Source organism: Ursus maritimus, unplaced genomic scaffold (genome assembly GCF_017311325.1).
Source record: "Ursus maritimus isolate PB19 unplaced genomic scaffold, ASM1731132v1 scaffold_21, whole genome shotgun sequence".
Lineage (NCBI taxonomy): Eukaryota > Metazoa > Chordata > Mammalia > Carnivora > Ursidae > Ursus > Ursus maritimus.
The window spans coordinates 41,673,630-41,687,398 of NW_024424564.1; the positions used below are offsets into that span (position 1 = coordinate 41,673,630).

At 37.0% G+C, this 13,769-nt stretch overlaps 1 protein-coding gene across 2 annotated transcripts in view; it reads right to left on the reverse strand.

Moving 5' to 3' along the window:
* Positions 1–3,996: 3,996 nt before the first annotated feature.
* The window catches only part of CRY1 (cryptochrome circadian regulator 1), a 98,498-nt gene continuing 88,725 nt past the window's right edge, over positions 3,997–13,769 (reverse strand). Inside the window, exons 8-13 of one of the 2 annotated variants that reach the window (XM_008705646.2) lie at positions 13,149–13,300; positions 12,711–12,913; positions 12,510–12,605; positions 5,779–5,850; positions 5,601–5,704; positions 3,997–4,642 (exon numbers count right to left, since the gene is read on the reverse strand). In XM_008705646.2, the coding sequence (XP_008703868.1) occupies positions 5,601–5,704; positions 5,779–5,850; positions 12,510–12,605; positions 12,711–12,913; positions 13,149–13,300 (627 nt within the window). In that variant the 3' untranslated portion in view covers positions 3,997–4,642. The remainder of the gene's footprint in view (positions 4,643–5,600; positions 5,705–5,778; positions 5,851–12,509; positions 12,606–12,710; positions 12,914–13,148; positions 13,301–13,769) is intronic. The other variant, XM_008705647.2, reaches the window with a different exon arrangement.

Genomic DNA, 13,769 nt, shown 5'->3' on the forward strand with positions numbered 1-13,769 from the left:
GACGCAGGCTACGTAACCCACACGCAAGGCGGGGCTGCGCGGCGGAGGCGGGCCAGCGTGGGAATCAGCTTGCCTGGGATCAGCGCCAGGTGCAGCAATTATGGCGGACGGCACTTTCACACCCTTTCCTTACCAGCATTTAAGAAAACTCGGGAGTTCCGGTCGTTTTGTCCTTTGGGGAATGTCACTAGCCCATAAGAAAAAAACGTAAAAGTAACTCAGAAACCCTTGTATCTTTAAGCTATAGCCATTCAGAAGTCCCAAAATAATTTAGATAGGTAAAGAGCTCATTTACAAAAAAAACCCGTAGTTCAAAAAACCTCTTTGGAACATATCTAGCCTTCCTGCTACCCCTCCCACCTCCCCCCAGTAGTCAGCGTCTGTGTCTGATATGTCTTTAAAAGCCTCCCCCTGCCACTTTCGCCTAAATATTTGCCTTTTCCGATAAATTGCCCAGAGGTTTACATTCTAATTATTACTGTGATGCCAACCTCATAAACTAATTTCTCTTTAAAGCCAGTCTCAATGTCTATCCCATTTATTCTTATATTTATCTATCAATCAACAAATATTTATGGTATGCCTATTAAGTTCCAAGCACGTGAAACAGCAATGAGTAGACAGTGGTGGACAAGACAAGGGGGAATAAAGTACATTCCCTGTCCTGATGGTAGGACAGTGAAGGACGAAGACATTAACAACTGATAACATGATTAATCCCAACTAGAATTAAATGTTTCCAAAGACAGGGTGCCCCAACCCTCCCTAGTTGCCCTATGCTCCTGTGTAGAGTTGGAGTTGGGAAAGCTGTGATTTTCCCAGGCTGGAGATCTCTGCCTTCACGTGTTTCATAGCACACTGTGCACGGTTCTAACACGGCCTGAACACACACCACCGTAATTCTTCCAAACTGCCCTCTCACTAGTGTGGCAACTTATGGATTTATTTTCCTATGAACAATATTTGGCACATTATAGGTACCCAGGAAATGCTAATTGGGGTCTAGCCTTAATATTCAGTTTGGGTTCAACAGGCTTTTTGAGTGGACTGACATTTGCACTTCAATTACACAGAGTAGCAGCAAGAGTCCTAACTCTTTATCTCAAGATCAACTTTGATCTGCAGGAGATTCTAGAATTAAACGAGTAGCTAATGTGTATGAGATCAGGGATGCTTGTCCAGTAACCCTTCTCCTTCTGAGCTATCCTTATATAAAAATCCTATTATTCATGGCTTTATTGAACACTTTTTCCTGCAATACAAGGATCTGGGGCCTGGATTAATCAAAATGTTTCACTGCATTTAGGAAAAGGGAAATAGAGTAGGATATGAGAAGAGAAGGCAGTTACGGAATGTAAACTCAAGCACCTTAGAACTGCATGCTGCAATCACTAGTCAGGAGGAAGGGAGCAGACATGTACAGCAGGGTGCTGGCAGTTTCGCTTGCACCAGGGCTCCACATAATTATGTACGAAATGGTAATACATATGTTCATGTGCATTGTAATCAAAACTTGAAATTGGCCAAGTCAGTTATGCCAACTGTATTAAATAAACACTACCTAAAGTTTTTTTTCCAAGTATTTAGTGAATTTCTAGGACCATGCAATCAGAAAAAAACACTTGGATGGAGAAATGGAGAAAAGAAGTCAGTATTATGGATATTACCTATAAGAAAATTATAAACATGGGGCGCCTGGGTGGCACAGCAGTTAAGCGTCTGCCTTCGGCTCAGGGCGTGATCCCGGCGTTCTGGGATCGAGCCCCACATCAGGCTCTTCCGCTATGAGCCTGCTTCTTCCTCTCCCACTCCCCCTGCTTGTGTTCCCTCTCTCGCTGGCTGTCTCTATCTCTGTCGAATAAATAAATAAAATCTCTAAAAAAAAAAAAAGAACGGGGCACCTGGGTGGCACAGCGGTTAAGCGTCTGCCTTCGGCTCAGGGCGTGATCCCGGCATTATGGGATCGAGCCCCACATCAGGCTCCTCTGCTATGAGCCTGCTTCTTCCACTCCCACTCCCCCTGCTTGTGTTCCCTCTCTCGCTGGCTATCTCTCTCTCTGTCAAATAAATAAATAAAATCTTAAAAAAAAAAAAAAGAAAATTATAAACATGTTTAAAATTGTGGGAGGATCCTGAAGTTTCTAGTACTTAAGAGATGCATTAAAAATATATTGTTACCAGTCTTATATATCCTAATTTTACTATTTCAAGTGAATGTAAAAACATAAAAACGTTGCACAGGTTCTTTCAAAAGTTTGGTTTCCTCAACTCAATTTTTCCAAGTTGCCAGAACAGAACAGGTTTTGTAATAAGATTTCAAGATATATTTCCTGAATGAATATAATCCCTCAACCACCAGCAGGGTTTTCAGAACACTAACCCGTCTGGTTAGGGGAAAACACTGTATTCAAACATCTGTTCAACTGGAATACACTGATACCTGTCTTTTCCTTTCAGTGATTCTTTTTAGTCACAATTTAGACCAAACTGAAAAAGCTGTCCAAAAAGCCCTCTAAAAGCTAAAATCCCCCTACATTTAAAAGTAAAATATCAGTGTCTATGCTGAAACAATGTTCTTTTACTAAAATATTTTTTCACATTAAAGCTGAATCTTTTAGGGGCGCCTGGGTGGCTCAGTGTGTTAGGTGTCTGACTCTCAATCTCTGCTCAGGTCTTAATCTCAGGCCCATGAGTTCAAGCCCTATATTAGGCTCCACACTGGGCATGGAGCCTACTTAAAAAAACAAAAAAAAAGAAAAAACCTGAATCTTTTATTCCCCTGGATGATGATGGCAAATCCCAGGCCTATGAATTTCTCAATGCTGTACAGTACAATCAGGTCCAAAGAGCAGGTTGCTAAATACAAGCAGCAAGAAAAACAATGAAAATATCACTCCTTATTAACAGTGGTGAAAGAAGATAAAGCATACTTTTTTTTTTTTTAAAGATTTTATTTATTTATTCGACAGGATAGAGACAGCCAGCGAGAGAGGGAACACAAGCAGGGGGAGTGGGAGAGGAAGAAGCAGGCTCATAGCAGAGGAGCCCGATGTGGGGCTCGATCCCACAACGCCGGGATCACGCCCTGAGCCGAAGGCAGACACTCAACCGCTGTGCCACCCAGGTGCCCCAGCATACTTTCTTTTTCTTTTCTCAATAATGGAACTTATCAATCAGTGTTAATTCATTATTCAGGATGCTTTTTAAATGTGTATCATATTAAAAATACATTATTGTTTTTGGATTTTAGACTCAAATTATTCTTAAGTTACCTTTAAATACAATTATCACACTGAACATCTATCACAACTAAAGACTGGAAAAATAAAAAAAAAACACTGGTTATAATTCCAAAAGGAAAAAACTAGTCTACAAGAGACAGGAATGAGATAACAATAGTAATGAGAATAACAACAGCTAACCACAGCTGTAGCATACAGTTAGGCAGACTATGCCCTCTATGACCCAGGGAGCTCTAAAGCATGGCAGCCCTGCAGCTAACACTTATTGACTAACCTGCTACATGCCAGGCACTGTTATGAGCATTTCATATGTAGTATGAAGCAGATGCTACTCTCATTCCTATATCAAAAATAAGAAAAGAAGGCACAGAAGGTTAATAACTTGCCCAAGATCTCAAATGAGTGACAGAGCCGGGCTTTGACTCCAGAGCCCACATTATTAACTGTAGTGACTAACTCATAGTTATAAGCCCCATTACCTGAAATAACCTCTTAGGTTTTACATCTTTTCTTGCAGATAGGTATTATAAAAAGTATAAAGCATTTGGAAGTTAGTAATCGTATTTGGAATAATTTTGAAAGATACTATAATACTAAATAAATGGGAGCTGTTCCTTCATCCAGAATGGTTACATGTGGTTTATAGACTCTGTCTCTGATTTGTTATCACATCTCATAGAACCATGCTCTCCCCCTTACCTAAAACAAAAACTTACAAAGAAAAGAAAAAACAACCACCACCAAGTACACAAGATTCCATATATGCATATACTTTAATAACAAGGTCACTTAGCTGTAAATGAACAAAGGGAGACAAAGAGAACTTAACACATGATACTTCCACAGATTTGGGTCAAAACAGGCATACATGAAGATTTAAAACATATACTGTCTGTGTTAACAGAGGCTACAACTACCAATTTTGATTGTGCGCATTTTCTAAAACATTATTATCAAAGAGTGTAAAGTTAGATCAAACAATGATGTCAAGAAAATTTTGTCCTAAAATTTTAACAAAGTCTTTTAAGAAAGTCTAAAAACCTCCTATAGTCCCACATTAACTCTCAAAACTTTGATTTTTATATCAGAATGTCAGTTTGCCACCTTAACTTTTACATACATGAAAAATTATCAAAAATATATTGATGGGTCTATATTAATTGTGACTATTTATATTTACATTAAGCAAAATTTTTACCAAGTTCTTTATATACAAATTACCATTTGTCCTATGTGAAATTCATTAAAAAGTTTAAAACTACAGAAATGTCATTAGAAACAATGCATTTCAAAATGTAACTGCTTTCCATCAATGAAGAACATTTTAAAATAATTTAACTGAAAAAAGTAGTGAACTCCCCACCAATTTCAGCTGCAACAGTATTCCTCCTGAATGTTTTCTGTGATTTAAGGGGAAAAAAAAAACGGGTAAAGTTTGATTGCAAGGAATTGAATCATAAAAATTTGATGAGTGTTTACTGATCTTATCTTCAAGAAATGTACAGTCTAGTTAGGGTTGGTACTAAAAAAACAGCAATTTTTTAAAACGTTTTATTATTGCTGCTCATATATATTATTACTGCTCATATATATTATTACTGAAGAAAAACTGACATACAGTATTATATTAAGTTTCAGGTGTACATCATACTGATTCAACAATTCTATACACGTTACTCAATGTTCACCATGATAAATATAGTTAGCAATAATTTTAAAAATGCAAACAGTTTAAGATAACTGAAGAAACATGTCTTTAAAAACTGGTAAGTATACTGTTATAGATACTTTTTGTATAAACTTAAATCATAAAATAGTATCCCATATCCAATTCAACTGAATATAGCCATGGCTTTTTGATACCTCTAAAAAGGGCCAATATTTTAAAAAATTAAACTACTCCTGAACTGGAAAGAATTTAGATTTCATAAGTATCACAACAGATAAAAGAAACTTTTAAACATTTAAGAGGCAAAGATTTGGGGAAATTTTCTTAAAGGGATTATATTAATACCATTAAAATAAAAAGTTACTTTAATTGTTTTAGACTCATCGTCACATAGTAAGGAATTGAAAAAGATGTCTTTTTCTAAGAAAAAACTTGAGCACAACATCATTACTTTTTCAAATTTAAAGATCATCAATTAAGATGACTATAAAACTAAGTGCAGCAACTTGTCCAGTAGAGATGCACTTCTCTGGTCTAAGAATTAACTGATTTTGTAATAATCACTGAAAACCTTAAGCCTCAGTTTCTCTACTTTGAAAAAAAATGATTAGCTTCATTTTGGAAACTGTCTTAATTTATGCAGATTACACACTACACTAAAGCAAGAAATAAAGGTCTAAAACATTTACCTAATTAGTGCTCTGTCGCTGGACCTTAGGACCGATACTCTGTGTGTCTTCTTCCTCGCTAGGACGTTTCCCACTGCTGAGACCAGAGCCCATGGAGCTTCTTCCTACATATTTTTAAAATGCATGTTTAAGACAGAAAAGGTAAAAAGAACAGTATGCTCAAATGCATCATTCTTACCTTGCTTTAACAGGTGCGTTTGCTGACTGTCTCCATGAGCATAATGTAAAATACCACTCCCTTGAGAGCAACCTGTTAGTATTTAGAACACAGTAAAACTACTTAAATCCCAAGTCATATGTATTAAGACTACAAATCTAATTTTTAGTAATTGCATCAAAGGCATTTATGCTTTTTAGGACTACACCTTAATCCTTCGTATGAACCAAAAATCACACGCCCATATCAGGAATATTTAAACTTAGGGTCACAGAAATGTTGACTTTTGATTCAAAGGCAAAATCACTGATAATCATTTTCTAAAAAAACATTTCTTTACTGAATAACAATTAGACACTTGACCATGGGAGCAAAATATAGAGCAACAGTGAGATATATATCCTCCTTTCACCTCTGGTCCCTTTATTCCACATTCTTCCCTCAGTGCCTGTCCAAAACATACGTCCTTGGAGATAAGGGAATAAGGGACTGCCAGATGAGAATTAAACAATTCAAATCAAACAAAGAGGAGGAAACACAATGTGGCAGTTATCTAGGCTAAGCAATTACATTAACCCTTCTAAAAAGAAACAATGTTACAGGAGAATGGGTTGGCACAGAAAGTAGGTTCTAGAGAAACACTTTAGTCAGTATGCCCAGATTACGGACAAATACAAACATTCTAGCCCCCACAGAGAAGTCACTTCTTGGTCTGAACAAGACAATCTACTTATTTTTTATTGTAATTTCATGCTCATCAAGTTCCTCTGGATAAAGAATTCAGCTTTTCAGGTACTCAAAACTGGGAAAGTGAATGCTCTGATCAGGGATGAGGGTTACTATCACTGGAAAGGGATACCTCCACCATAAAAAGTAAACCAGTGTTCCCTGTTGATATGTATTTTTTAAAGATTTTATTTATTTGTCAGAGAGAGAGAGAGAACAAGCAGGGGGAGTGGAAGACAGAGGGAGAAGCAGGCTCCCTGCTGAGCAAGGAGCCCAATGCAGGACTCGATCCCAGGACCCTGGGTTCATGACCTGAGCCAAAGGCAGACATTTAACCGACTGAACAACCCAGGCGTTCCTGATATTTTAAATTACATGGTTGGTATGTATGTACGTGTGTGTGTGAGTGTGGGTGTGTGTTTATTGACTGACTGACTGGGTGGTGCAGCAGGAGAGAGAGAATCTTAAGCAGGCTCCACACTAGTTGTGGGGCTCAATCTCATGACCCTGAGATCATGACCTGAGCCAACCAAGAGTCAGATGCTTAAATGACTGAGACACCCAGGTGCCCCTAAATCACATGAGTTTTAAACTCCTAGTTTGCCATTCACAGGATGGTTACCTCTAATTATACTAAAAACACTCAGTTCTTGGACTTGTTGAAGGTCAGATTCTGGACTATAGCAAATGCACCAATGAATGGTGCTACTGCTTGTTTGACATCAGCAGGGCTTCCCCTAATAGTGATAATTGTTGTCTTGCATTACTGCACAAGATTATTTAAAACTTCACACAGGGGCGCCTGGGTGGCACAGCAGTTAAGCGTCTGCCTTCAGCTCAGGGTGCGATCCCGGCGTTATGGGATCGGGCCCCACATCAGGCTCCTCTGCTATGAGCCTGCTTCTTCCTCTCCCACTCCCCCTGCTTGTGTTCCCTCTCTCGGTGGCTGTCTCTATCTCTGTCAAATAAATAAATAAAATCTTAAAAAAAAAAAAAAACTTCACACAACAGTGTGAATGTACTTAATTCCACTGAACTGTACATTTAAAATGGTTAAAAACTAAGTTTGATGTTACATATATTTTGCAATCAAGAAAACTTCAATAGGGGCACCTGGGTGGCTCTATTGATTGAGCATTGGACTCTTGGTTTCTGCTCGGGTCATGATCTCGGGATCGAGCCCCGTATCGGGCTCCCCACTCAGCAGGGAGTCTGCTTGGGATTCTCTCCATCTCCCTTTGTCCCTCTCCCCCTGCTCATGTACATGCTCTCTCTCTAAAATAAATACATTTTTAAAAAAAGAAACTTCAACAAATATATTTTCAATTATCATATTTAGTCATACCTTATACATTTGTTGAGTGCTGTTTTATGCTAGAGATTATACTAGGTACTGGGGATACAAATATTACTAGGACATGAGGTCTTGTTTTCAAGAGGCTCACAGTTCAAGTAGAAGGTAACAGATTCATAAAGTCACTAAGTACAAATAAGTGTTATTATGATAGTTCTGGGATGGAAGTTGTTACAGCATACAGTAAGAACACTGAGGAAGGAAAAATCAATTTTACTAGAAGATTCACAGAGGTAGGCTAAATCACAGACTAGTCACCTCATTTTCTCAACTTCATCAATTTTATTTCTCTTCCAGTTCTAAGATAAATGAGAATAATCTCAAACAAAAAAATACTGAGAGTAGCCAGATTTAAAAAAAAAAAATACAAACTACAGGATTCTATAAAGTTCAAAAATGGGCAAAAAATTATAGTATTAGAAATCAGGAGAATGATTACTTTTGAAGATGAGGGTCTAAACTAATAAGCTCAATAAATACATTCAGAATTTCCTTAAGATAGCATTTCTTTAGAGAGTTAAATGATAAGCAGGCACTTAGAATCTTCCTGTGTCCCTAAGTTCATGAATATTTCAACTGCCTATAACTTCCCCATAAAAATGCAGTAAATTGGGGCGCCTGGGTGGCTCAGTGGTTAAGCATCTGCCTTCGGCTCAGGTCATGATCCTAGGGTCCTGGGATCAAGTCCCACATCGGGCTCCCTGCCCTGTGAGCCTGCCTCTCCCTCTCCCACTGCCTGCTGCTCCCCCCGCTGTGCTCTCTGTCAAATAAATAAATAAAATCTTTAAAAATATGCAGCAAATTATATTTTCACAAGAATAACAGTAGAAGAGACAATGAGTACAGAAAAAGCTTTGCTGGATCAATTGGATTACAACTAGCTTAGCTGCTTAGAAAAATCAGAAATCCCCATATTCATCATGTCTTCAGGGACATTATAGCAAATTTCAGATGCCAAGATTATACCAGATGGGAATCTTAGAATGAAAAAAACTCATATTTCTTGTTTAAAACATCCCACGTTTTCTAAGGGCAAAATGTTTGTATGATCATACTCCTCTTATGCTACACCGACATGAGCACCAAAAGGGTTTTTCACTCATAAAATTTTTTTTTTAATTTTTATTTTTTTATGTTATGTTAGTCACCATACAGTACATCCTTAGTTTTTGATGTAGTGTTCCATGATTCATTGTTTGCGTATAAAACCCAGTGCTCCATGCAATATGTGCCCTCCTTAATACCCATCACCGTCACTCATAAAATTCTAACTTAGGGGCACCTGGGTGCCTAGGTCGGCTAAGCATCTGCCTTCAGCTCAGGTCATGATCTCAGGTTCCTAGGATTGAGCCTCACGTAGGGCTCCCTGCTCAGTGGGGAGCCTGCTTCTCCCTCTCTCTCTTCCCCTCCCCCCACTTGTGCGTGCTCTGTCAAATAAATTTTAAAAAATCTTTTTAAAAAATTCTAACTTAAAGATACTGGAGAGAAAACTGCATAGAAAAGATATTCAAATGAAATATACCAAAATTTTAAGAGTGACTATCTCTACTGGATGGAATTGTGGGTGAATTTTATTTTTCTTCTTTTCTATTTTTCTGAATTTCCTAAACTGTATATAGTGAACAGTTTTTTTTTAAAGCAGTTTTGAGGTACAATCTACATAACATAAAATTCATCTGTTTTAAGTATACAGTTCAATAATTTTTAGTAAATGTAAAGTTGTGTAATCATCAGCACAATCCAGTTTTACAACATTTTCATGCCCATTTGCATTCATTCTCATTCCTACCCCTAAACCTAAGGTAACCACTAACTTAATTTTAAAGACATGCCATGAATGAACCATGAGAGACTATGGGCTCTGGGAAACAAACTGAGGGCTTCAGAGGGGAGGAGGGGTGGGGGATTGGGATAGGCCGGTGATGGGTATTAAGGACGGCACATATTGCATGGTGCACTGGGTGTTATACGCAAATAATGAATCATGGAACATTGCATCAAAAACTGGGGATGTACTGTATGGTGACTAATATAACAAAAAAAAAATTATAAAAAAAAATAAAGACACGCCTTTTCTGGATAGTTCATATAAATGGAATTGTGCGGCATGTGGTCTTTTATGTCTGGATTCTTCAACTTAACATGGTATTTTTGAGGTCTATCCATGTTGCAGCATGTACCAGCATTTTATTCCTTCTTATGGATTAATATTTCATTGCATGGATGGGCCACATTTTGACTATTATAAATAAAGCTATCATAAACATTCTTATGTGTCTTAAGTCTTTGTGTAGATATATGTTTTCATTTCTTTTGGATAGATACTTAGGAATGGAATTTCTGGGTTATATGTTAAGTTTATGTTTAGCTTTTAAGAAACCGCCAACCTGTTTTCCAAAGTGGCTGTACTATTTTACAGACCACCTCTCAACAATGTATGAGGGTTCTAGTCTCTTCACAACCTCCACAACACTTGTTATTGTCTGTCATTTTTTAGGCACTCAAATGGGTACAGGGTAACCAATTCAACCTAGTTTGTCTGGGATTTTTCAAGTGTTAGCACTGCAAGTCTCATGTCTCAGGAAACCCCTCAATCCCAGGTGATCAGTAATAGTTGGTTACCTTCAATGGGAAGTCTCTTAGTGGTTTTGATTTGCATTTCCCTAGTGACTAATAATGCTGAATGGGTATTTTTTATAGAAAAAAAATTAAAACTAAAACATATTACTATCATAACTAGATTATGATTTGTTTTATTATAAGAACAAAAATACTTCAAGCCATCTGTGTACAAGTTATAAAGAATCTTGCCCTTCGATATGCCTTGTGAGACACTGTAAAATGCAAGTCTACAAACAGGGTAAGTAGAGGGCACAAAGGGATATTCTTCAGAAGTATTTAAGTCCTTTCAAATGGAACAGAAACCAGAGGGGAGAGAAATGCCTAATAGAATAGTCCAAATCCTCGGGATCTTTCCACAATCACTCCCATTTCCAGGTCCACAATCCTCTCTCTTTCATCTGCCTACCCAAATGCTACCCATCCTACTATCTTCCAAGAAAACTTCTGTAGTTCCTTCAGCTCTCAAGGACTGTTTTTTTTCCCTATTGCATGTGGAAGCAGCATTTTACAATTTATAACTTTTTTCATTTGTGTTTCTCTTCCCCCCATTTATACTTGAAAGCCTCATACCACCTAACTACAGAACGTGTTGCAACTATTTACATGATTAAAATACTTCAAGATTTTTAATCCTATTATATCATAAAATATATGTATTTGTAAAGCTAAATTATTCCAATTTAACTTGCTACCATGATTAGTTTTTGCAGATAACTCCAAATAATGAATACAGATTTGAGTGGACCAAGAAGCAGTATGTACCATCAGTATCCACTAGTTGGGTACTTGCAGCCTCTTGCTTCCTACCCTTCTGTTACCTGCCTGTTATTTATGTGCTTCACAGAACTTCTGTCCCTCAAATTCATGTATGGACAAAGGAAGCAGGCTGTGAACTGAACAAGAGATCTGACAAAACTATTGTATTTATACCTTGTTGAAGTTCAAATTGTAGGAGACTCTGAGAAGAACATTTTTGAAGTATACTGCCATCATTGACAACTACTATACCGCTAAGTGAGACATATTCCAGTAAAAAAATGCTTTATCTTATAAACACTATATATGGCATTACATTTGCAGGGGAGACCCAATAAGAACTTTAGGACTAGTCAGACCTGTATTTGAATCTCAGCTCCACTACTTACTAACTGTGGGATCTTCATTAAGTTACCTAACCATTTTTGGCATATTTCCACCACCACCTCCCCAGGTTATTGTGAAAATGTGGCAAAAATCCCTTTGGACTGGGCATAAAGTAGATAGTCAAAATGTGAGTGCTTTGTTCCTTTCTCCTTAATCTAATTGTTGGAGAAAAAAATATATGCTCTCAAAAGGATACAGAGTATTTCTGAATTAAAAAGGTTCAATTTTTTAAAGGTTTTGTTCTTAATATCAATTTTAAACATGGGACTTTTTTGGAAAAAAATAAACATTCCTCAAATGCTGCCTTGTTTTTAATCAATTTAATTAGTTTCATGCTATTTTTGGTTAGAGCCTTTGAAAACTGATTCAATGATTCAAATTTCCAATACTTGCTTCTTGACAATATTAATATCACACATTAAGAATATATGTGGCAACTAAGTATATATCATATGGAAAAACACTACAAACAAGACTGGAAGGAAAAACTCATGTGCAAAAAGACTAAAGGCCCTATGCCTGTGTATGATAAATCTTTTGGCCATATTCACAGGACCAGTGACCTTAACTAATTACCTTATACCTGATATGTACCTAAGGAAAGTAAAAAATAATGAGCCTTCAGAAAATGGGATATTTGAGTTTCATTTCACCCTTAAAATCGCCCTCCTCATTCAGTTTGCAAGATCTTTACCTTGAACTAAATTCTACTACATGTAACGATGTTTTCCATCTCCAAAATGTCACAAATGGAATAACAGGGTGTGTGTGTGTGTGTGTGTGTGTGTGTGTGTGTGTGTGTGTGTACATGTATGCAGAAAAAAACAATATAGTGAGATTTAATAAAAATATATTTAATTATTAATCTATTTATGTTGCTAAGTATAGAAATTTCTTTTTCACTTACTTCCACTGCTGCTACAACCTGGAATATTTTCTCCAGGAGAATACCCCATGAGGCCTCCATTCCCATTAGGATTAGAAGGCACTGATGCAAGAAGACCTAAAGGGAAAAAAATTTCCTATTAAATTATGATCAAGACCAAATTCAAGGACAGGTACATAAACACCTGCCAAAGAAACCAAGCAAAGGTAAGTACTGACATACCTAGTCCTCTATATCGTGAAAGCTGCTGATATATCTGCTTCATTCTCTCAATATTCAAACGGCTTGCCTCAGCATGATTCACCATTGGTTTAGGATAATTAACTCCTATCAAACATTTGGCTACCTTTTGGATACCTTCTGGTGCATTCCAGGGATCATAGATATATTTTGCAGGGAAACCTCTTAGGACAGGCAAATAACGCCTTTTGGGAGAAGGAAGAAAAATTATTAATAAAATGAACTATAAGCAAATTATAACAAACTAATTATTAGCTATGAATGACCAAAATCAAGTCAATACCATTTAAGGATTTGTTTACCCATCTCCTCATCTCTGCTGCCCATCAGGAGTGGGGAAAACCTTAAGTGTTGCTTAAACATGAAAAGCTCTTCCTGGATTAGTTATTCCAAACTGAATAATAATCACCCTTGATTTACCTGATATAGTCTCCATTGGGATCTGTTCTCCTACCAAAACCAACAGGGCAATAGCAGTGAAAAAACTGTTGGAAAAAGGAACTACAAGACAGCCACATCCAACTTCCAGCATTTATGCTCCAATCTGCATCAAGCAATAATTCTTCAAATACCTTCAGAAGTAACAGTAACCAATTAGTTTGTACACATATAATTCTCAAAGTAAGCATTTTCCAGGTCTCTGTAGATCAAAAGTCAAGGCAAAGAACATCTAGCACAGAACTGTAAAATTAAACATTCCAAAGTTAGCCTCCTTGTCAATGTTCTGCTCTGTAATGAGTTATTTCAGGGAAAGAAAAATATGAGTAATATAAGTGAATTTCTGAATAGAATTTACCTTTCTAGTTTTTGCAGTGTTATTGGGGGGAGGGTAAAATAATTATCCAAGTCACTGATTCAATTAAAAAATGGAACAAAAAAAGCAGCAAATACTTTCAAGAAAGCAAAGATGCTACCAAGTAAATCATAAACAAAAACTGAGAAGCCCGGTAGACTGGTCTACATATAGGGAGCTCTCAAATATAAATGACTTTAAAAAATACACTAGCGAAAAAGCAAAAAAAAAAAAAAAAAAAAAAAAAA